This window comes from Crocodylus siamensis, chromosome 4 (assembly GCF_052110815.1).
Source record: "Crocodylus siamensis isolate JL-2025a chromosome 4, ASM5211081v1, whole genome shotgun sequence".
NCBI classification, from domain to species: domain Eukaryota; kingdom Metazoa; phylum Chordata; order Crocodylia; family Crocodylidae; genus Crocodylus; species Crocodylus siamensis.
In genome coordinates, this window is record NC_143398.1 from 94722997 (window position 1) to 94745701 (window position 22705).

Consider the following 22705-nt stretch of genomic DNA (forward strand, 5'->3'; position numbering starts at 1 on the left):
AATTAAGGGTTTTTCATTATTCCAAACTTGTCTTTGGGAAAAGAAAGCAAACTGGAGTTCGTCGGTGGGTTCATAGATTTCATAGACATTAGGACTGGAAGGGACCTCACGAGATCATCATCGGGTCCAGCCACCTGCCCAAGGGCCAGGGAGTGAGCTGGGGTCATATTACCCCAGCAAAATAAGCATCTATGTGTTTCTTAAAGGTATCCAGAGTAGGTGCTTGCATCACTTCTGGGGGATGTCTATTTCAGACTCTGGAGACTCAGATGGTAAAAGTTTTTCCTTATATCCAGTCTAAAACAGTCTTCTAGGAACGGTTTTCCTGCTTAGTTTATCTGTGGTTCTCTTGTGAACACTTCCCAACTTTTCTACAACTTTGTTAAAGTGCTGACACCTCAACTGGGTGCAGTATTTCGTTGCTGGTGTCACCAGTGTTATAGGAGAAGGAAAAGTCTCTACCCCTACCCACTTTTCCCACTATACGCATCTAAGGATCAAACAGAGTTCAGAGTGGACAAATTAATTGACCCTTAAATTCTTTTAAGAGGGCTGCTTTTCAGATACTATTTCTTGCTTTCTCTGTAATGATCATGGCTTTTTAGTTAAGCAATGGACCCCTCTTAAAGAATGCTCTTAAAAGAGTTACCTCATGTAAGGTGCAGAGTCTTCTATACTACAAAGTGACGTATAATTTTAGAAATTAATGATTTTTATTACTGGCTACATAAGATCTTTATCCTGGATTCAAGTCTCCCATGACAATACAATTTTCCCCCTTCACACAGGCACTTAAGGAACTTTTGATCCTTGTCTCCCTCTTAATTCAGTCATTATGACAGACCTCCCCTACGGTCACCTGAGTCTATAGCTCTAGTTGAAAAGTGAATTAGATCCAGGCAGGATCTTGCTTTATCTGGTTTCTTAAAAATCACTGTTTTAGAAATCTTCTCATAACGTAACTTAAATATAGATCCTTGCAAGTTCTTAACTTTGTTATTCATAAAACGGATAGACTGCTACTGAAAAAGGGAGGCGGAGAAAAAACTTAATAGAGAGACAGTGGTAATAACTTTAATTTCTTTAGGTATGTATGTGGCTCCCAGTGTGGTATGTGTATGACCTCTGTCCTGTGAACAACGGTGCCCAGGACATCCAGACATGGCCCCTCTGTGCTCTAGTGCATCTGTACAAGGATACCAAAGGGCTGAGCAGCCACAAGCTGTCCTCAAGTCTCCATCACCACCTGTGGCAGTGATCTGGAATATAAGCTGTCCCCCTGTTTCTTGAGTATGAAACTCAAGTCTTTTTGTGAAGACGTTTCTTTTTGCTTGGTATTTTTATTTATTAACTCTTTAGATTTCCAAAGGGAAAAAAAGTCCCAAGGAGACTCAGGGTGAAGTGCTTTGTGCCTGCTGGTTTCTAAACCCCCACTGTTTAAATTCTGTCCTTCAAGCAGTGAATTTGTACCATTTATTGATGGGCAAAGCAGATGTTTTTTGTGCCTTAAGAAGGACATGTTCCTGCAAGATCCTTTTCATCCCAGACTTGAAAATGGAGAGGTGGGAAGTTCAAGTTACATCTCTTGGAACAGGCTGTGATGAAAGTTATGTTTGATACTGGAGAAGATACATTTTCCAAGGGAGATTGAAGTGGCTGTCCACAGCAAGCACTATAGCAGCCAGGCACCATATATCTAGTTCCTGCAGGAGCTTGAAGGGGTACCAGGATTAATGGAATGAGCCATTAATTAGCACCAGCCAGTACCTGCACCATTAACCAGTACCAGCCAGTACCATTTGTACAGATAGCCTTGGTGCTATGTTCTGTATTGGTGACTCCAGGGCTAAGAGACTGTTTCAGATGCTCAGCAGCATACATGAAGTGAGTGCAAGTGCAGCTCACAGTATTCAGGGAGTTTGTCTTCTAAGGAGGACTTGAAATATTAGGACCATGAATAAGGCTTGAGAGATGAAGATAATCATTAGGACCACGAAGAAGGCTTGAGAGATGAAGATAAGGTACCAAAAGAGACAGGCCATGGCCTGCTTCAGGACAGATTCTGAATGAAGAGCTCTACCTGATAGCAAAATATATCTTTGTGGCACCTGGTACTTACATTATGCCTATAGCATTTTTACATTGTATCTTTCCTCACCAAGTTAAGGTCACTTCTCAGCAGTACCCCAAGAGGGTCTCTGAAACATCCTTTGCTAGATGGTATATAACTGGCATTGGAGGGGTCAACTGTAGCCTAGCTAGTATCTGTACAGTAAATCACTTTGGCTCATTGGAGCCCACTTTCCCACAGGTCCCATGATGGAGTTCCATTGCATATGTCATAAAAAAGCACCACCTTTAACAATAAATAGTAAAGTCTGCAGACCAGGACAGGAGAAATCTGTCAACTACCAGGGACAAACTTCTTCATCAGTCTGTCAGAGATGGGTAATATGCTGTATCTTGCCGTTAGCATTTGGCCAATGTTACTCTTCCTTTGATGGTTAAGGCTTATTCCGCCAGGGCTCAGCTGATATCCCTGGTCTACTTCTGCAGTATGGAGATATCTGAAATCTGCAAAGCAGCTACAAGCAGCAACCCTCACATTATGTGACCCTCAAACATGTATTGGACTAGCTGTTAGATCAGATGCCAAATTTGGATACCAGTACTACAGTCTTTATTTGATTAATGTAGATGATACCTTCAGGAGGATGGGAATGAAGAATGGATTGCTTGCCAGTCTGCGTTTGGATTCATGCTGCCACTTGGAGAGAATGATTACTTCCTGCAGTAAGTGTGGATCCCTCCATCCCAAATTTGAGACCTCAGTTCCATTTGCCCTGGAATTGTAAGAGATCTGAGGGAGGGTTACGCTTGCTCTGCCCTTCGTGTCCTCACATGGAAGTATGAGGTGGCACAGGGCTCGTTCATTCCAGGCTTGTGCAAATGAAATGTATGTCTAGAGTGGAATCCACACTGATTTTAACATTGCAAACCACAGTTATCGTAGGGTAACCATTCTCTCTGTTGTTTCTGAGTCTTTCACTAAGATCTGCTTTTCATAGAACTACATTACATGAGTGATTCACAGGACTGTTCTTTTAAAGGTATATTTTTAAAACAAAATGCATGGTTAGTAGCTGTGCTAATTTTTGTAATGTTTAGTTCTGTAAGTCAGCTAGAGTAGTAAATTACACTAAGGTGTATGTAAATAGGCTAATGATGTGTGTTTTGGTTGCCTGCTAGCATTTGGTCATATAGTGTACATGAGATGTACCAAAAAACATACTTATATTTGCTCTGGAGTGGCATATAGCTTTAATATGATCCTACTAAGCATAGCACTAGACTGGAGGACAGGCAAATCTCTATGGCAGGATGTTTGTACCATTAAGGACAAGGATAGAAATGAAACAGTGTTGCCTTTGGAGCTTTGAAAAAAACTTTTCCCCTCTAAATTGGTAGCAGAATATGCCAAAATGATGTCTTCAAGAGAAGGTCAGGTGTTTAAAAGAATACTGACTTAAATGTTAACGAAAACTTCCACTTTCTGGTAGACCACCTTTTAAATAGTGTAACCAGAAGCTAATTTTGGTTTTAAACATCCAAATAATCTTTTTTAGCAAGGGAGAAATGTATGCAACTGACTGGACAAGCTGCCCTACGTGGGTAGATGGCTGGCCCTTTGTGGAGTCCTGCTAACTTCACTACTTAGGTATAGTGTCCTACCAGCAGGGAACAACTTGAAAGATCCAGACTAAGTTAGACAAACAGTTGAGAATACGCATTGGAAATTCAGGGTTAAAAATTATCATAGGGGTTGTGTCTTATTACCAGCCCAAGCATTATAAATGCAGGGAATTTAGAAATTCATGATAAGGTAAGAAATGTGACATGAGGACCCTCCCCCACCCAATAAATGTACCTTTGTCCAGTAGTGTCCTTATATATTCTTAACACACAAAACTTTTGGTACTTGATGAACCTGACTTTTAATGACATGTTTGATTTTTAGCCTTGTGGAGTCACCACAGGACAGAATTGAGGTAATTTTTTACCTTTGTTTTGTTCTGTTTTTTGACCGAGTTCAACATTTTTCTGTATTTTTTTAGTCAGAAATACCAGATCCTCATTTCACATTGCCACGTGACACTCTAACCTGAGCTGCAGGCAGCTTTCTGTACCTCAGCCCAAATCCATGGCAAAGTTAGCATTGTGGGAGCAACGGAGAGGGCTTCAGCTTGCATTATAACTTTGTGTGACATCCTTAGGTTTTGCAAGAAAGGGAGCTAGATGAGTACTTTTTAGGTCAGAAGTACAAGCAAATGAACTCTTTTCTAGATGGAGAGTATCTTTAAACTGTATAAAAAGAAGCTGACTTGCAGCAATGAAACTTAGGTTTAAAAACTGATTCCACATGCACAATAGCAATTTCTTTTCCTTTTAGCTACAAGAACTGGCAGAGTGGCAGATGCAGTTATAACAATCTAATTTAAATTGCACAATGATAATGGTAGCAGATGCAACAACCTAATCTAAACCAGTAAAATGAATCTCCATCTCCATATTGATTTAGCTGTGGTTCTGCTTTTGTGCAAAATTGTTTTTGCCAGAACAGTTTCATTTGCTTTTAAGTGTCTTGGACATTAGTCAGAAAGTCAAGGGCTGGGTGAGATCAGGAAAGAAATGTAATCCTGATGGCTTTTACGTTAAATCAGGTTCTCCATCATTAATGTAGGCAGATCTTAACAACAGGATAAGTGCTCAGAGAATATTATTTCTAAGGCTTTTTTTCCCAAGAAAATAGATTAAGTGAATTTGCCTTTAATACTAACCAGATTTTCCATGTGGTTCTTACACCAGGCTTGTTCAGCACGGGGATTGAATGATTCTCCAACTGTTCCCGGAGGAGAGAAATTCCTGTCTTGACATTTAGAGCTGGAAAGCTGAGACTGAACTGTTAGAGCCTTGCATTGCATTAGCCTTCAACTGGTTGGGAATGGCTCTTCCTCTTTTTCTTTGCAGTGGCTCTTTGGATCTGTCTGCTCTATCTCATATGCATAGGATGCTATCTAGCGCTCAGCAAAGTGGCAGTCTTTTGGAAAAGATGCTGGAATGTCTTTATGCCCTGTGGGTAGTTAAGCTATTCCAGTGGTGTATGTTCCTGCCTTCCCTACCCCTTAGCCTCATGCATTCTCTACCACCTGAAAAAGCACTGGTGAGGGTGGGTGTTGGATGGCTCGGGGGATTAGGATACACAGGATTTTTCCACTTCAGGCTGCAAGTCAGTATTCCTGGACTAAAGGTTGCAACTATATGACATCTGTGTGAAGATATGTGCAAAGCAAGTTGCTAGTGGAACAAAGCCAGTGTGTCCAAACTGCCACTATGTCCAAACTGGTATGGATTCTCCAGCCTTATTTCCACTTTCAGCAGAGTGGCTGGAAGCTGAACTCTGTCAATTACTTTTACCTGGGCAGTGTTTCTTTCAGGTCAGGGTGCAGGTACATTGGAAGAAGGGAATGCAAGCTGGCAGTGCCACTGCTTGCAGTGTACCAGCTTGTCATTCTAGCCTTCCACCCCAGCTAAAATTCAATATCTTTCCAGACTGGGAAGGAAACAGGACAGCAAGAGCTCATCTCCTAGCCATGGGCACAGTGTGCTTATAGCTGGTAGGTGGAGAGGGGGAGGAGGAGAGGGATAGATGAGGTCACATGACATTGCTTGTCTGGCAGGTGTCTGGGCTCTGAGTAGAGAAAGCAACTGTTCACTATTTTGGGTGAATGAGGTTGGCTGTCCCTGCAAGCAGTTCTGTGAGGGAGGTTACCCCCGATATGCAGAGTTCTGCATATTGAGAACCTGAATACATCCACGTACTTGTTGAAGCAGGGACGTTTCAATGAAAAACTTCAAGGGAATTTAGAGCTGACAGGAAGAAATTTTTTTCCTTGGAGACTCGTTGTTTTGGATCTTTAGATGTTAGCTTTCAGGATTTGTCACTGCCGTCAGTGTCTGTCTGTCCCTGTGCAGGTGCAGCTGTGGAGCTTAGCAGTGAAGCAGGTCTCTCAGTACAGCGACAGATATTTGGGTAAAGGGGGATTGTGACTGAGCCTTTTATGAAAATTAAATAGCCTTTCCACTGATCTGAGACATTTCCTGTATTACTGGATCTGCCTTTTCTGACCCTGGGTCTTTCTCTACAATGTTGGATAAAGCCAAGACCCTTCAGCCTGCCTATGCTGGGATTTTGCCGCTTGCAGAGACTGTGTCAAAGCAGGGGAAGAGTTGTTCAAGCACATGTCAGGACTCATACCACAGCTTGCGGGAAGGTTAGTGGCCTCTACCCTGTTTCACTTAGGTTTTTGTGTGTGTGTTTGCATTAAGTTCCCTGCCCATCCTCGGCAAACATCCAGATTTGGAGGTTTCCCGCTGGCTCCTATGATCTATGCTCCAAACTACTTAAAAGCATGCCCACAAGGAAGTGTTAGTGCAGCGTGTGTGGTGTCTTGCCAATACTTCGTTCTTGGGAGGCTTTCAGTATTTCTACTTTCTCATTTCTTCCTCTCTTCAGTGCATGGAGGTCTTCTGTGAGCAAGTTTTAGTGAGAAGTGTAAGGCTTTCCTTTTGTCATGAGTACCAGAAGCCTGAAATGGGAAGGTGCAGCATGCTTCCCAAAGTGGTGTTTTTGGTACAAAGTTCCATAAATTTCTGGAGAAGGAGCTTCTCAGTGAACACCTAAATATATTTTTATGTATTTCCAGGTGTGCTGTAAATTGGTGCAGTACTTTCACAAGCAAATGAGACAAATTTCCTATCCAAAACACTTCTAAATACAGGACACAGGTCAAAGTTTAGAATGAGTATGGAGGGTGCTGTGGGTAGTGAGAAGGAAGAAGCTGCTTGGAAGGGTAAGTATGAAGGAAAGAAGAGGAGATAGGTCAGGAAGTATTAGGCAAAATGGACAACACAGTAGATGGCCACAAACAGGAGTGAGGGAAGAAAATGGTAAGTATAAAACAAGAGGAGTAATGGGAGGGTTAACTAGGACTGGATTATAATTGTCCTGTAGATGAGGACAAGGATCTTGAACATGATGTGCTAAAGAAAAAGTCAGTAGCTGCATTCAAAGAGCTGATGTGATATGAGTGAAAGGAGAGGAAGATGACTTTAGCAGTGGAATTTTGGACAGAGCTAGGCTGTAAAGGGCAGGAGGGCTGAGGAGGAGAAAGTTGAGAGCCAAGGGGTCAGATGGAAGATTACAGTGATCAAGGCAAGAGATGACCAGTACATGGTAAAGGATATTAGCAGCTAGATGTATTTAGTTTTCTCCATTAAGCAGCTCCTGGATTACAGACAAAGCTACAAAGCTTCTGTCCAAACCCTTATATTAAATAGAAAAAGCAAACCTGGCAGAGATGCAGATGTACTAGGCACTAGGACAGTTGGTGCCTCTTAGGTAGAGGCAGTAACTCAGACCTGCTGCCAACTCTGGTGAATCACTGGTTTCCATATTTTTAATTTTAACTAATCTGTAGCTTTGACTTGACTTCCGTTTCATCTTCCACATTTCCATTGGACCTAAAGGTGTTTCATCAGTAAGAAGATTTTCTGTTGGCCCTGTTTTCCCAAGGCACTGGTTTCTATGCAGGGAATCCAGTGAGATACTTGGAACGAATACCCTCAGCTTGATGGGAGGGTTACATAGAGAGGTGTTAGGTAGCTGCTGTCCTGTCAAAGAGCTCTTGATCAGTGCCCAGGTGAAGGGAAGGTGGAATTCTCTGTTGTCCGTGTCAGTGGAATTTAGCCAGGTGTTGTCTCAATTGAAATGAATAAGGAATGCTGAATTCCTGAATTATTCTGATCCTTTAAACAGTTTGGCAGACTGTGTCTGAAGATTACATATCTGACAACCTCATCTTAGTAGTCAGTGAATATAGGATACAAATATAATGCACAGCTTGCACTCACTGTCTATTGTTTGAGGGCAGGCAGAAAGAGAAGTGGATGCTGGCTAATCTTTTCCTGTCAAAAGAAAAGAAAGGCAAATAACTGCCACCATAGCAAAAAGATGGCATGACCCTGTCACCTCACTGCTCGTCCATTCATTCTCCTGCATTCTCAGGATTCCAGCTGTATTTGTGCTTCCACATGCACTGCACTTCTATAATAGCAGAGCCAGACCTTACACGCTATGGGAAAGCACATTCACTCTAGGGTATAAATCCTGAGAGAATCTCTGGGATCCCGGTTAGAGTTGTTGTAACTACTTGGGCAGTATACTATCTCCAGCTGGAACATAGCCTGCTTCCTTCTGTACTACCAAGAGGAGAAGATACCTGCACTTTATTCTTCTTCTTCCACCACTCATAGGAATTAGTGCCAGTCTCTTCCCCCTCTTCACCAAGATGGACTATATTCCAGTTTGCAAATGCAGATCCTTGAAATTAGGAATCCTCTGTATATCTAGGAAATATTTTTCCATTCCTTAGTCACCCTGTGCTGCACTGAGAATCAGCTGCTGCTGGATTAGATTTTGCTTCACTCCCCTGCCCCAGGCCACTGGTGGTATGTGAGCATGACGTGCCTACTAGTTACTTCACAACAGTTTTAGAAAGTGATACGTGAATTGCTGATCTCTACCATGCATTAGTGGGTTGGGGACAGGAAAGTGAAGCCAGGCTTGTTCATATTTTCCAAAGTGGGTGTGTGCCAGAGCAAGTGTTAGTAAAATCTTGGCAGAGTTCGAAGATCCTCTAGCAGTTCTTTTGCAAGAGTCCTTTGGTGTGAGGGGGCTTCTGAGTACCTCAGAAGTCTGCTCAACTTTTGCTTTCTATTTTCCAGTATATGACCTAGAATGGGAGGGGGGACATTACTAGCTTTTGAAAACTTCATGGAGCCAGGTAAAGGTTCATAGCGTGACATCTGAAGTGAAGAACTCCACAGTAAATACCCCCACTTCTCCATGTGTGTGCATCAGCTGTATTTAAGTGCTCTTGAACGAAACACTTTTTTAAAAGTTATTTTGAGAGCTGACCTGCCAAAACTGGTCAAGTCTCTTTCAATATTGAATTACACCTTTTTTTCCCCCCAAAAATCTTTATCTTAGAAACAGCTTGAGCAATTGAACCCAGTTTTTTGCCATTGATTCTCATTGTCACAAACCAAATATGGAAAATTGAAGTGTATGAGATGCTTTGGAGAAAAATGAAAAACACTTTTAGCATATGCCACACATGTAATTACAGGGACAGTCTGATAAATAGAAGGGGCAGCATTACCTTGGGGATTAATTTTGGGAATGTAACACAAAATCTTCCTGTTCTCTAATCCTGGCTCTGTTAGTGTCCCATTCTGTGACTGTAAGCATATTACTTACTTAACCTCCTTTTCTTTCACTGTCTGTACAGTAGGAAGAATCTCCTGGTGTGGCATGTCTGTGAGCAGGGTGGGAATCCTTAATGTCTGGGATGTACTTTGAAGATGTCAGAAACTAGACAAGTTCTTGTCAAAGCTTGTTTTTTAACTGTTGAAGGAAAGGAAGCCAAAAGGCAGAGTAGATATGCACCTTATAGATTAACTGAATTAGATATATAGAGAGCATAAGTTTTTTGTGAATTTGAGTTTACTTTGTCAGATGCTGTGAAAGAGCAAGCATAGAGCAATGTATAAAGTGCATGAGTAGAAGTCTCTTTGTTATTTATTGTAGTGCCTCTGGCCACTAGAGGGGTGGTCTCCAAAGTGGGGTGCGCGCACCTCAGGGGGTGCGCAAGACGATCCATTGGGGCGTGGGAAGAAAATATTAGAACTTCTATTTATATGTATATTTATATAAACATACATATATTGGGGGTGCGTGCTCAACATTTTTTTACTGATAGGGGTGCGCGATCAAAAAAGTTTGGAGACCACTGCACTAGAGGACAAAACTAATAGTTTGAGAAATGAATTTAACATTATATTCAGTAGAGGGCAGAAGAGCACACATGAACACAAACTTGTTAAGTTGCTGTCATAGGAAGGTCTAACCAAAATGTACAGACTCCTAAGAAGAGGTCTGTTTCTGGGCATCTGTTCTTTGAGCCCTCTGGAAAATTAGACTAAATATGGAATCCATGTTTTCTGTATGATGAATCAGTCTGTCTTCCAAGTTCAGTATGAACCACAAATATATCTGAAGAGCTGTGAGAGATATATATGTAGATAGATGGCATCCGTTTTAGTATCTTATGTTTGCAGTATGTTTCTTTTATGTCTCAGCAGTATGATTGCTATATCCTGTATACTGAATGAACTGCTTATTAGGAGCCATGTGTCCCTTATTCAAGGAACTGACCAGCTCGAGTCTATTGTGGCATAACAGTGACATATACAAAATAAATCAATCAGGACTTATGGGGGCTGATAACTTTTATTAGACCAACTAGATTTTTGCAAAAAAATCTACTTGGTCTAATAAAAGATACCACCTCTGTCACAAGTCCTGATTGATTTTGCTACTAGACCAGTCTGGCTACAACCTGGATACCATATACAAAATATGCATCTGGGATCCATTCAGCTGTTGTATTTGCAAATGCTCTCCAAAGGCACAGAGTGCTGAGGAAGAATGAGGTGTGATGCATGTCCCTGACATGACATCTTTGACAGTGAAGATTGGAGATGTGATGAAGGGCAACATGAAAATGTTGGAAAAGGGCTCTTGACAGTGTCTGTCTGACTTTTCAGAGATCAGTCCAGTACATGGTTGGAAAGTTGTACCCTAGGCTGCTATCTCTGGGCTCTTCTTTTTCCGTTCTGTTTCCCTAATGTTTTTTTAGTTGACATGCTCTCCCCTGTTGGAGTCTACCAAACTATTCCTGTCAGTGTAATGATCCCCAGCTGTTGCTTTAGCCCTAGCTATTTTCATGCTGGGAAGAGGAGAGGGGTAGGCTGGCTTGTTTACTGCACGGTCATCTAATTCAGTTCTCAAAAACATCTACTGTGAAACTCTCTCCTAGCAGGAAGTAACACAAAAATGAAAGCACAGCGAGGCTTACACATGCAAAAGCAGGGAGATGCAAAGGAGCTGATACATGTAGAAAATGACAGAACAAAGTGTGTAGGGATGCTGTCTTTTGTGTGTATGCCAACAGTGTTTTGAGCAGCAATGATACCAAGTGAAATTTGCAGTGACAACTCCCTTGCCCTATAAACTGCATTTTGTTCAGAGTGTAAATGAGGTAAAGGGCCTCCCACAGGAGGCTGAAAGAGTGATCTATCCCTGTACTGGCAACCACTGTGAAGAATGCTTGGAAAACAGTTGGATGTACCCTGCAGTTATTTGCTGTTTAAAAATAAATTCAGTGTATGTTTACACTTTTAAATGGCACAGAAGTGTCTGATGCTGCAGACTTCCTGCCAATTAGTGAAAAGCTGATGCTTTTCAGAAAACGAACTGGGATACCTGAACTCTGAGAGTCTGCCTGCATTGCATAAGGAACCTGCTTTTGCAGTGAAACTAACTTTAGCAGTTCTTGCTAGGAAGATGCTGCCATGGTTTCTCTGTCCAAGACAGACAGGATTTCGTGGTTGCTGCCCACAGTGACTTCAAAGCCAGATCAAACTGTTTGCATAAATCTTGCCAGTATTTATACTGGCTTCTATAAACTGTCTGTCATCTGCCCCCGAATTCTTAGCTGTTCTGTTATAGATTTTAAGTCACAGGAATGTAAAAGAAATATAAAATAGAAGTGCTTGCTTAGAAAACCCCTTTCCTCGCATGGTCCAACTCCATCTGTGCAGCTTTCCATGAGCACTGAATTATGATCCTGTCACCTGCTGCCCCAATAAATTCTAGTTCAGAATCTTACAGGAGGACGTTTCTCTACCGATCTGTAGTAGAGGATGAGATATAATGGAATTTGACATGGCCTTCACCCATTTCGGAACAGGCCTAGGGGAAACTGTTCTGTATCCTGTGAGGGTCTTGTGGGTTGATGCTCATCCATGTAGTGGGCCCCGAACCTTACTGCCAGTTTTGCCTTTCCTTTTTCAGAACAGCGAAGGTGAGGTAATATACTTGTTCCTCGTGACAAATAACAGCCATGGTCACCTGTCAGAGAAGTATCACTTCATGAGCTACAAGTATATTTAAATGTGATTGTTGCTAACTGAAACAATAGCATGTGTTGTGGGACCAAGGTACCCAATTTAGATTTTTTAGGGGAAGGTGGAAAAAAACCAGAGTGCTCTTGGCCAGTGCTTCTACTTTTTTCATTTGCAGACCCCTAAAAAATTTTGAATGGAGGTGCAGACCCCTTTGAATTGTAAGTGTGTGTAGTCACATACTTTTGATTGGTCATATCATCTTTTGTGGACTCATTAAACATAGTCTGTGGACCTCATAGACCACAAGTTGAAAACCACTGCTCTAGGCTACTGCTCAAATGATCTTATGGGCCACTCTATTCAAGCTGTAGAAATAACTACAGTTTATTGTTCATTTAATGCAGTTATGTGCCTTTCCAAGGAAATACACAAGTTAAACTCTCTGATCTGCAGTTTTGCAGTATCATGTTAGACCAAACCTAAGGACAGCTGTTGTGAAAACTGTGGGGAAGTCAATGATAAACTGAAGGCACTGCTTTTGGCCACAGGTCCTTTCCAATGATGAGAAGTGACATCTGGTGGGGTCATTCCTTTTTGCATCGCCTTAAATCCTTTCTAAGTTCAGTATTCATCATGATGACTCTGGTCAACCAGGATTAAAAGGTCAATATAATGTTATGGTAACTGAAACTGATTCTGAAGCACCTGTCTAGTAGCAATGCAGCTGATATCTATACAACTACTGTTTGTTCAACCTAATGTTAGCTGTGTTTGCCTAGTTGTGCACTGACGAGGTAATTGGGTGATGCTAGCAGATCAGCCTTCAAAGGGAAGTGTCAGTGGGTGTGTCTATACATGACACTATGTCGCTATAGCAGTGTGCTACAGCAGTGTAGCATCGGTGGGCACAAACCGTGATGTTCAGCTATGTCACTAGCAATGCGCTCCCTTGGTATAGCTGTTGCTTCAGTGATGTAGCAGCTAAAAATAATTGTGTGCTGCCAGCACGGCGCAGTACGGGCTGTTATTGCGCCGTCATTTAGTACTTCTAAAAGGAAGTGCTAAATGTTGGTGCAGTGACAACGTTGCTGTAGGGCAGTGTTTCTCAACCAGTGGGATGTGTCTGCACTGGTTGTTTGCGCTTCAAATAGATGAATCAGCAGATATCTCGAACAGTTCAATTTTGTGGGGTTTTGTTTTTATCATGGTGGGATCAGGGTTTTTTGACAAAATGGTTGGTGGGAAATAAGGTGCAAAAGGTTGAGAACTGCTGCTGTAGGGGCGTGTGTAGATGTGCCCTGTTTTCAACAGTTTGATCAAGGAGTTTACCTTAAGTTCAAAGTGGTACTTTCATGCTTTCTGATTACTTTCTGTGGAAAAAGGAACGGTAACTTCGTAGATGTTGGCTGCAGCTGTAGGAGTTGGCTGTTTATCACTGGAAAGTCCTCAGTGCATGCTGGAAATGTTCCATGTAATAGTCCTGCTGCATCATTTGGTCCCCATTAAAGCAGTATTCAAAGAAGGCCCTGTGCTATTTGATCTTGTCTGTCTCTCAGTGCCCGTTCCGATGGTGTTGATGCTCTTTCTCCACTTCTCCCATTCCCAAGGTTCCCTATCTCCCCCATTGCCATACATGTGCCTGAGCATCCTTCCTGAACCTATGTGCTGAGCTGTCTCCCTCATGCCTTTCAAATCTGTTAAAGCTTTGCTTCTGCCTCTTGCCTCTCAGAAGGGGGAGATGAAGGGGACCTTTTTTTTTCTTTATTTAAAAAAGAAACAAGTTAATGGAACCCTCATGCCTGACTCCATTGCCACTGTTTTATTGCTAATGACTCTATTGTGTCACATGGATGTAAGCTGGGCAAAGCAAAGACCACATCTTTACTGGGTTTATGGTCATGCAGACCAGCTTGAACCAGTATGTTTTGGTTCTTCGGTAATACAGATCTGGACTCAGTTTTCTTATTCCTGTTATGATTGCACTTAGGACCATGTTAGCTACTGGGGGGCCTCGTTATGCTCAGCAGCATGTATACATCAAAAAGTCAGTCTTGGTCCCAGACAGCTTGGAATTTAGGGTTTGAAAAATTTGCAGCATGTGAATAAACAAAAGTAGGGGGGAGAGGACAAGGTAACAGGGACATGGCATGGGTGTATAGTTTCAGGAATCTCAGGGCATGTATGATAGATTACCCTCCTTACAACACGTTGGAGAATTTGATTGATGTGCTCTTTAGTGGATGCTGCAAATTTTGGGAATCCAGCCCATCTTTTAATATCAAGATGGATGGGGTAACAATGATGACCAAGTTTAAAAAATAAATGTAGGAGCTGAATGGTATGTGGGAACCTATAGAGAAGGTAGAAGATTACTGCGGCATGATGACCATGACCTTCAGCTAAATATCGGCAGTAATGTCTGTTGGTTGTGTTCTCCAGAGACCATGGGGAAGCAATGGAGTAATTTTCATTGCTTGGGATAAAGAGCAGGGTAATTCCATTCCTGTTGTGTGAGGCTTGGGAGGGAGGGACTTGGATGACAGCCAGTGGCTATAATGCCAACCAGATAAGAGAAGCCCTATGTCTGTTTTGAATATACTGTGAATATTGGTGACGGACAAAACTGCCGTCATATTAGGTCCCATGAAATAAGGGTCAGTGTAGCTACCCTATCTGGGACATTAAATAGAAATGAAATTCTGTAGCCACTTAGTTTAAATTTGCTGCCATGCCTTTTCTGTGTTGGTATATTAAGAGCTGATCTCTTCACCTTCTAAATGATCATTTTATGCCCCCATGTGCACACAACAAAGCAACAGTGGCAATTTTGTAACACGTGTTACAACAAATTTGCTTTAATTGAGACTTCACTTTAACTGACCAAGGTTTTTTAGCAGGCAAAAACAGAACCAGAAGTGTACATCACTGGATATATAAAGCGAGCCCAGAGTTAACAGGAAAACCCAGCATTTCTCATGTTTAGAAGTGTCACAGCTGTAACCATGGAGAGTCTATGTGGTATTTTTACTAGCAGATTATTTTCTTGACTGGTGCTCTAACTTTTATGTGAGAGGCATTGAATCACTGAACGACTAGTCTGTACTGAGAAGTAGCTGGGGGAAGCCTTACTCCAAAGGTTCTTGGTAGATGGGGCTGTGAGCTGCACCAGAAACTGTACTATTAAAAGTGAGCTGCAGAGCTACATATTGTCTGATGTCACTTCTTGTTGTTTTGTGATTGAAGTAGGCATGTGAAGATTTTCCAGTTAATGATATTGACTAACAGCAGAATTTCTAATTATATCTTCATAAGTTTTCTAGGTATGCCTTGGAAATTCTCTAACTTTAATAAATGGGATTGTGGCATTAAATCTTGGACAAAGATATCTGTGGATAAACTCTTGAGCCTTTAAACCATCTGAAAGATCGTTTTAACTCTCTACTTCCTAAAAAAAATGTTCTTTTATAATCCACACAGTGCTTCAGGAAAGACTTGAGTGTCTGATGTTAAAAAACAGCAACACAGTTTTGGAAGCAGGAACATTTCTGTCTTTCCTTACATGTGATAAAAAGTGAAAAAAGAGCCCAAACTCTTTTTCCGTGTGCAGCTTGCCTGTATGTGATGCTACTGTACGAGCATACAGATTGACTGACCATTTTGTTATTTATACCATTATTTTTTTCCACACTCTTTTTTCTTCTGTGTAGGAATCTATTTTGTTACCTTCTTTGTTCATCTTGGATTGGCTGTCTTGAAGAATTTCTTTACAGGTTCCTCTTCTAAAGGTGGTTCAGGGTAACATTAATCCCTTGAGTTTGTTGCTTCATGGAAGGATATGGACACTCACTACTGAATGCAGACTGTGACACAAATTGGTATGGAGAGCCTGCCAGTGGAACTTGATTTCTGTGAAGTATTTTCTAGAACTGGAGGCAGATAAAAATTGGATATGAAGAAGTTTCTGACAAAGAAAATATAGACAGTATCTGTTAATAGTGGTTACAAGACACGTGTACAACACAGTGACATTAATGTGTGATATTTGGGTAGAACTCTCCACCTATGTATCTTGCAACAGGTCACTTTTCAAAACTGCACAGTGGTCAGATTTCATAGAATACAGTTCATGACTAGCTATTCACATTTGGGTTTCACCTAACTCCTTTTTCTGGGACTAATTGATTTAATGGAAATCAGTATATTTCACTGAAAGCAAACAAAATGTATTCCGGCTCATAGGCTGGTTGTAGATATTTCCATTTCAGGTATTCTGCTATGTGTACAATATTACACGTACACAAGAGTGCTTTACAATCCTGATTAAATAATCCCTGTGAATGTTTAAAGCCATGATTGCTACGCATGCCCAAACTTCATGACATTGGGATATTTTGGTGTTTATAGGAAGACAATTGGACTGAGTTTAAAAGAAGTGAGGTTTACATAAAGGTTCAAAATAACTTTTAAAAAGTGAAGACTTAAATTTAAAATGAAATGCTAGGAATAAATATAGAAATAAAATGGCAATGATTAAAATAATCTATAAGAATTCAGTGTTAAATACTTAGCAGACAATGGCAAAAGTTAAAACTAATTTGAAATATACATACAATAAAGTTAAATAAGTCACACTAACAATTCACTAGTGTTAATTACAAACCAAAGTCAATAAGAACTGGGGTAAAGCAAAACATTGTAAATGATTTAGAAATTAAGAATGAAATGTGTATTTTGCTGCTTTAGATCCCAGTCCAGCAATGACTTTTGCAGGTGCTTAGCTTTATGCATACAAGTGCTATCCAAGAAGTCAGTTGATATGGCCATGTAGTTGTAATTGAACACATGCAATTGTTTTCAGAGTTGAGGACTTTGTAAGCTCTTAACATCATGGCCCGGGCCTTTCTTTGAATATGGTACTTACTGCAATAGAGCTTCAGTCCGGGTTAGAACATTTGACCTCTACCACATAATAATTGTTTTGTTCTGTTCTGTTCTGCCCTGTCCACTGAGGTTAGGGAAATTGTGTTATAATACAATATATTGCGATACTGTTGGGATACTGCAGATTTATAACATTGTGCCTTGACAAAGTAAACTTGACAAAGTGTGTTGGGCCTGTCACCCTGTAACTACCATTGCTTTGCTTATAGTGAGAACAAGTTTAGTGGAAAAATGTATTGAATACCATGGTGTGGGTAGGAGTCTCTAATAATCTAAATGAGTGATTCTCAACAGGGTGCCGTGGCATCCTGGGGTGCTGAGAGATCCTTTTAAGGGTGCTGTGGGGTGCCATGCAATAGTAGGTATGCAAAAACACCTACATAGGATTCATAAGATAAATCCAGAGATTTCAAATAGGAATCTGTAGTGTCAAAATTATTCCGGTCTGGGCCTCAAGAGTTCTTTACAACAAAAGATTGTTCTGTTATTTGTTCATAGTCAAGAAACTAGGTAAAGCTTAGAACTGGCATTTATCAAAGAGTGCATTGAGTTTAATGAGCGGTGCCTTGAGTCTAAAACGGTTGAGAACCACTGATCTGGATAGATAGATTTTGTGGATTTCAGGTAGTCTGTTCTTCTGTGTCCACAGTAGATAGCAACAGGCAATATTTGAGGGTGGATAGTCTATCATTATTTAGGAGAATATTGAAGACAGATATAATATCTATTCTCAAGTATTGCCACAAGTACAATGTGCTTTTGTTGTTGTATTGTTTGTTATCTGCTTCTGAGAGTAGGTCTTCTTGTAGCTGTTTAACGATGATTATTTGCATTTAACAATATCCATAATTCACAACAGTTTGTCTAAATTACAGGCTGATTTTATATACACAGCAGTGAGGAGGATTATTGAAGCATTAAAAGAGGATACACATTTCATCACTTTCTGAAAACACTGCAAGATTCCTGTTTGGTTCTGTTTTCCTGAAGCTTCTGCCCTAAAACAGGACTTTCTGGCACCTTATCTGATAATCAGACTTCAGTTTTGCTGTAGGGAATACATTCATCAGGCCTAATGACCCAGAATTTTAATTTAAGGGTGTGCATTTTTTGCGCACTAGCCCTTTCAAAGAACTGTGAGCAAAAAATATGGAATTTTCTCTGCCTTAGAAATGAATCAGCCCTTTGGGACAAAACCACCTAGATAAAATAACTGGTGTATTTTATAGTCATAACTTTGCTGGGGCATCTATGTCTCACAAGACTTTGCATAAGTGAAAGTCTAGCATAATCTTGAGCCACATTACCTCCCCTCCATTTGTATTCACATCCCTGCAGGAATCACAGCCATTACCTTGCATGGAAAAGTAAGGTAGCAAGATACTTATATTTTCAGCTCTCTTTTCTCCTGTTGCTCCCTTGGTGCCAAATGGTGTCCTTCATGTGTCATCGGTCATCTCATCCTCTTCTCCTTCCCTGTCTTATCTCATTTTGTCTTGGTGATAGATAAAAAGCTGCTCCTGTTTCTTCTCTTCCTTCTTTTATGTACCTGAGAAATGTCAAGTAGAGACAGCTAGACTGGTTCCTTCTTGATTTCAATGCTTTTAGAAGCAGCAGAAAAAGAGCAGAATCAATACTGTGCCTCCATGGCTTAACAACACCAGGGGAGGGCAAAATATGGCCCACAAGGCCATTCTATCTGACTCGCAGGGCCCCTAAAAATTTTAGAAAATTAGTATTTATCTGCCGCTGGCTCCTGCCAAGGGGGTGGGGGAGGCAGGGAAGGACCATGAGGATTTCCTCAGTCCTGGGTGCCAGGCCAGCTCCTGCTGAGCCCCATGATCTGGCCCTACAGCCGGGAGCTGATGGGCAAGCAGGAAGGCAGGGGCAGGGGGGAGTGGAAGCGAGTGGGAGTGCAGGGCCTGTGCCTGTGTCCTGGGGCTAGCACTGGTGGGGCCCAGAGTGGGGTGGTAGGAGTGGGTGGGGGTGGAGATTGTCCGGACCAGCTGATTTAAATACATCCAGTCTCTCCAGAAGTTCCCTGACTAGATCCTCACTAACTCTTGCCCTAGGTGTGCCTCCTGGGGCCTGAGGGGAGCCCAGTGGCGGGGGCTGATCTGGTCCCTGCCCAGGAAAATGGAGGCAAAGAAATTGTTAAATATGTTGGCTTTGTCGTCTGGTGTGACGACCAAATTTCCTAGCGTGTCTTTCAGGGGCCCCACGTTACCCGGTACCTTCTTTTTGCCCCCTATGTATTTAAAAAGGGACTTCTTGTTGTCCTTGATCTGGGTGGCTAGTCCCAGTTCCATTTCCCTTGTGCTGAGCACCAGCTTGTTCCCCTGAAGCTGTTTCTCAGCACCTCCGGGCGGTGTTTGCTGAGGCCGTCCACTTGGAGCCTGCGCCGCGCTAGGCTCTGGTGCGGCTGCTTCACCCCCGTCTCTGTGCTGCCCAGCATGACAATAGCGGCTATGTGGAGCAACCACTGTGCAACAGAGAGGCAGTGGTGGATCAACCGCACCACAGCCTAGCATGGCGTGGGCTCCAGGCAGATGACTGCAGCAAACAGTACCCAGTGGCGGTGAGCAGGGGGAGGGTTGAGGCTTTCCTGCGTGCTGAACTACTGGTGCCTTGGCTTACCCTAACGGGTGAGCCTGGAGCCAGCGTGAAGCCCAGGCTAGCAGTGGCGGTGGGTTACGAGCTGGTTCTCAGCATGGGGGAGAAGTGGGCACCCCCTCCCGGTGGCTGGTGTCCCATACTGCAGCCTCTCCAAGCCCACACAGGGTTGCCTGTGCCTGCTCTCCATTGCCACCGCTGCCCTGTGGGGTGGCAGTGATGTGGCAGAGAGGCAGGACAGCCCCCACAGGCTCTGAGCAGCTCCAGCATGGGGTGCTGCCCATGGGGAGGGAGGAGCCGCTTTTCCCCTGCTGGTGAGCGTGAGGTCGGGGCTGTGCACTGCTCCCCACCTGTACCACGGGGCTGGGGCAGGGGCTCTGGGAGTGAGGAGGTGTGCGGGAGCCAGCTGCAGCCAGGTGGGAGCATGGGGCCTGGACCAGCGCCAGTGGGGCCCAGAGCAGGGAGGCAGGAACGCGGGGTCCCGGCTGATGCGCTCTGTGGAGCCGGGCGAGCTCCCCTCTCCCTGCTGGTGCAGTCCAGCCCAGCTCCACAGACCCCTGCCAGTCCACACCCTGCACTCTTACTGCCCTGCTGTGGGACCCGCCAATGCTGGCCCTGGGACATTGGTGCAGGCCCCATGCTCCTGCTCGCTTCCACTCCCCCACACTGCTTTCCCCACTTTCTTGCCAACCCACTCTGCACTACATGGCTTCCATACCCACATCCATACCCACATACAGACGTCCCCACAAACCCCCATATACAATCATTTCTGCATATACAGCACAAACGCCCACGAGTCAGGACAAAAATATATTTTTTAATTAAATTAAAATATATTATTATGGGTGTTTGATTTTTAGTATGTAATTTGGGCTTTTTTGCCCTAAGATGGCAAACCCTCCTCCCCAAAGGAGTATTTCGAGGGGCAAGGAGAGGGACTTCCAGTGGCAAAGGTCAGAGGTTAGGGGTGGGACTTCCGACCCCAAGATGGTGACCAGGGGGCGAGGCACCTGTCAAGGGGCAGGGCTACCCATGCGGCCCTCGACAGCTTGCCAAAACTCAGTAAGTAGCCCTCCTCTCAAAATAACTGCCCACCCCCGTCCTACACCATAAACCACTGTTTGGGAACTGCTGCTTCAGTGGTGAAGACTCTTGAGATAAATGCAGAGAAACTGGTTATGGTTTTTTTTTGTTTGAGGGTTTGTTTTTTAATGACTTGTATCATCAAGACAGAATTTTGCTCCTAGTTTCCATCCACCCATGTTTTAAGATTTTTTAAGAGATACCTTCTTATTGAGCAAAGGAAAAATGAGGGATAAAGGAAAGACATTTAAAGGAGAGGAGAATCAGCTTCTAGTAGTGTAAGAGTTGATGTAGTAGCTGTGATGGTCCAGAAATGATGTGAGAAGCAAGGATTACTTAGGGTGAGATCTTTTATGGGAGCAACTACATAGCTGGAATAGAATTAGATGAGCTTTTGAATGAGACACTCTTCATCAGGTCTGATCAGTACAAGCCAAGAATACCATCCAAGCATATAGGATGAGCTTAGAGAATTTCTTCCCAAACATGCTGGGTAAACGGATCACAGGGGCTTGGAATAAAGCAAAAGTCCAACCCCCAAACTCTGTGGATTCCCTGGAAGCAAGGGCTTTCTGCATGGGCAGCCTGCTACCCCCTCTACTAACATTTACTGCTTTGCAGTCATGCCGCCATGGTATCTCTTGGCTGTGGTTTTCTCTGGTATCCTTCTGTTGGCTTTGTGTCATAGTGACTTTTCCTGTTGGATAAGCAGAGCTGCAGAAAGATTCCTGTTGAGTCTGTCAGCACTACTCTTATAGTATCCAGTAGAGTGGTGAGTGTCTGGTGTTCTGAATCCTCTGAGCAGAATCTGGTTATTTTCCACAGTGCTGCCAAGATACCTATTTTAATCATTTGCATGAGATGCCACTACTCATCCTAATTTTGGCCCCTGATCAGCTGTTACTGTTTAGACCTTCTCTCTGAGGAAAAGGAAGTTCTCAGTCCCATTTCCCCCAAGTAGAAGAGCCCATGGCATGAATATAAATAAGGGTGTTCTGATTCTGGTGTGAAAGGTTCCTCTAATGATTTTAGATTGAAGCAGATTCCCCTCCTCTCGGCTGCGTGGTTGCTAAAGAAAGGATGAGGAAACTACTTGCATTTGAACAGTGGCTGTTGCTGCCATACTAAAGAAAAGCGGTAGTGGAATATGAGATGGGCTCAAACAGCAGAAAGAGATGAATTTTTGAGTTGTTGGTTTTTTGCTTAGGCTCTCTATAGGCCACTTTTTCAAATCCGTGGTGTGTTAGAAAGTGTGTGGACACTGCCCATAACAGCAATCAAAGATTTTAGAATGGGTGTCAGCAATATAACCCCGGTGCTTCCACTTGGCTTTACATGGAGGTTCCCTCCCCCCCCCCACCAAGAGAGAAAGCTTGGCTATATAATTCCTGTAGTTCTGATGTCATTTATGGTCTGTTTCACTTATTGTACAGTCTGCTTCAATGCATAGCCAGTGTGCATTCCCTGTCAGCAGTTAGGAGATTAAAGTGCTGTTGTACTTTGACAAGTGCCTTTAAGGCTATGTACAGACTTTCAGAAAGCCTGAGGGGGAATCCATCTAAATTACTTGATTTTCTGTAAGCAGCGCCATTTAGCAAAAAGAATACACATTCACCCTTTGGTGTGGGGGACAGACAAATCTTAAACCGGGTTCTGCCATTTTTAAACCAATATGTGTGCACTGAGCTTCTGTTCTGTTATGGGCATAGACTGGTTTCCAATCACTTATACCGGTACAAGTGAAATGTCTGTATTTGGCCTAAGTGACATATGTTTCTTCTACAAGGCAGAAAATGACCTTTTCCCCTACCGTCTCTATCGTGACCTCCATCTGAATTCTTAGCCCTTGTCTGCTCTGTAATAAAACTTGTGCTGGAAGATCTATTCAAATTGGACTTCAGCATTAGTCAGTGCTGAACACTCTTTTAGAAAAATTATTTTGGCCACACTGTGCCCACTCACTGGGAATGTAATA

At 42.7% G+C, this 22705-nt stretch overlaps 1 protein-coding gene across 2 annotated transcripts in view; it reads left to right on the top strand.

The window, feature by feature from the left end:
• The window catches only part of MRTFA (myocardin related transcription factor A), a 109247-nt gene that overhangs the window by 36154 nt on the left and 50388 nt on the right, over positions 1-22705 (top strand). Inside the window, exon 1 of one of the 2 annotated variants that reach the window (XM_090042967.1) lies at positions 5831-6332. The exons of the other annotated variant lie outside the window; for it this stretch is intronic. Coding sequence (XP_089899093.1) covers positions 6206-6332 — 127 coding nt within the window. The 5' untranslated portion in view covers positions 5831-6205. Of the gene's footprint in view, positions 1-5830; positions 6333-22705 lie in introns of those variants that run through there. 2 annotated transcript variants of the gene reach the window in all.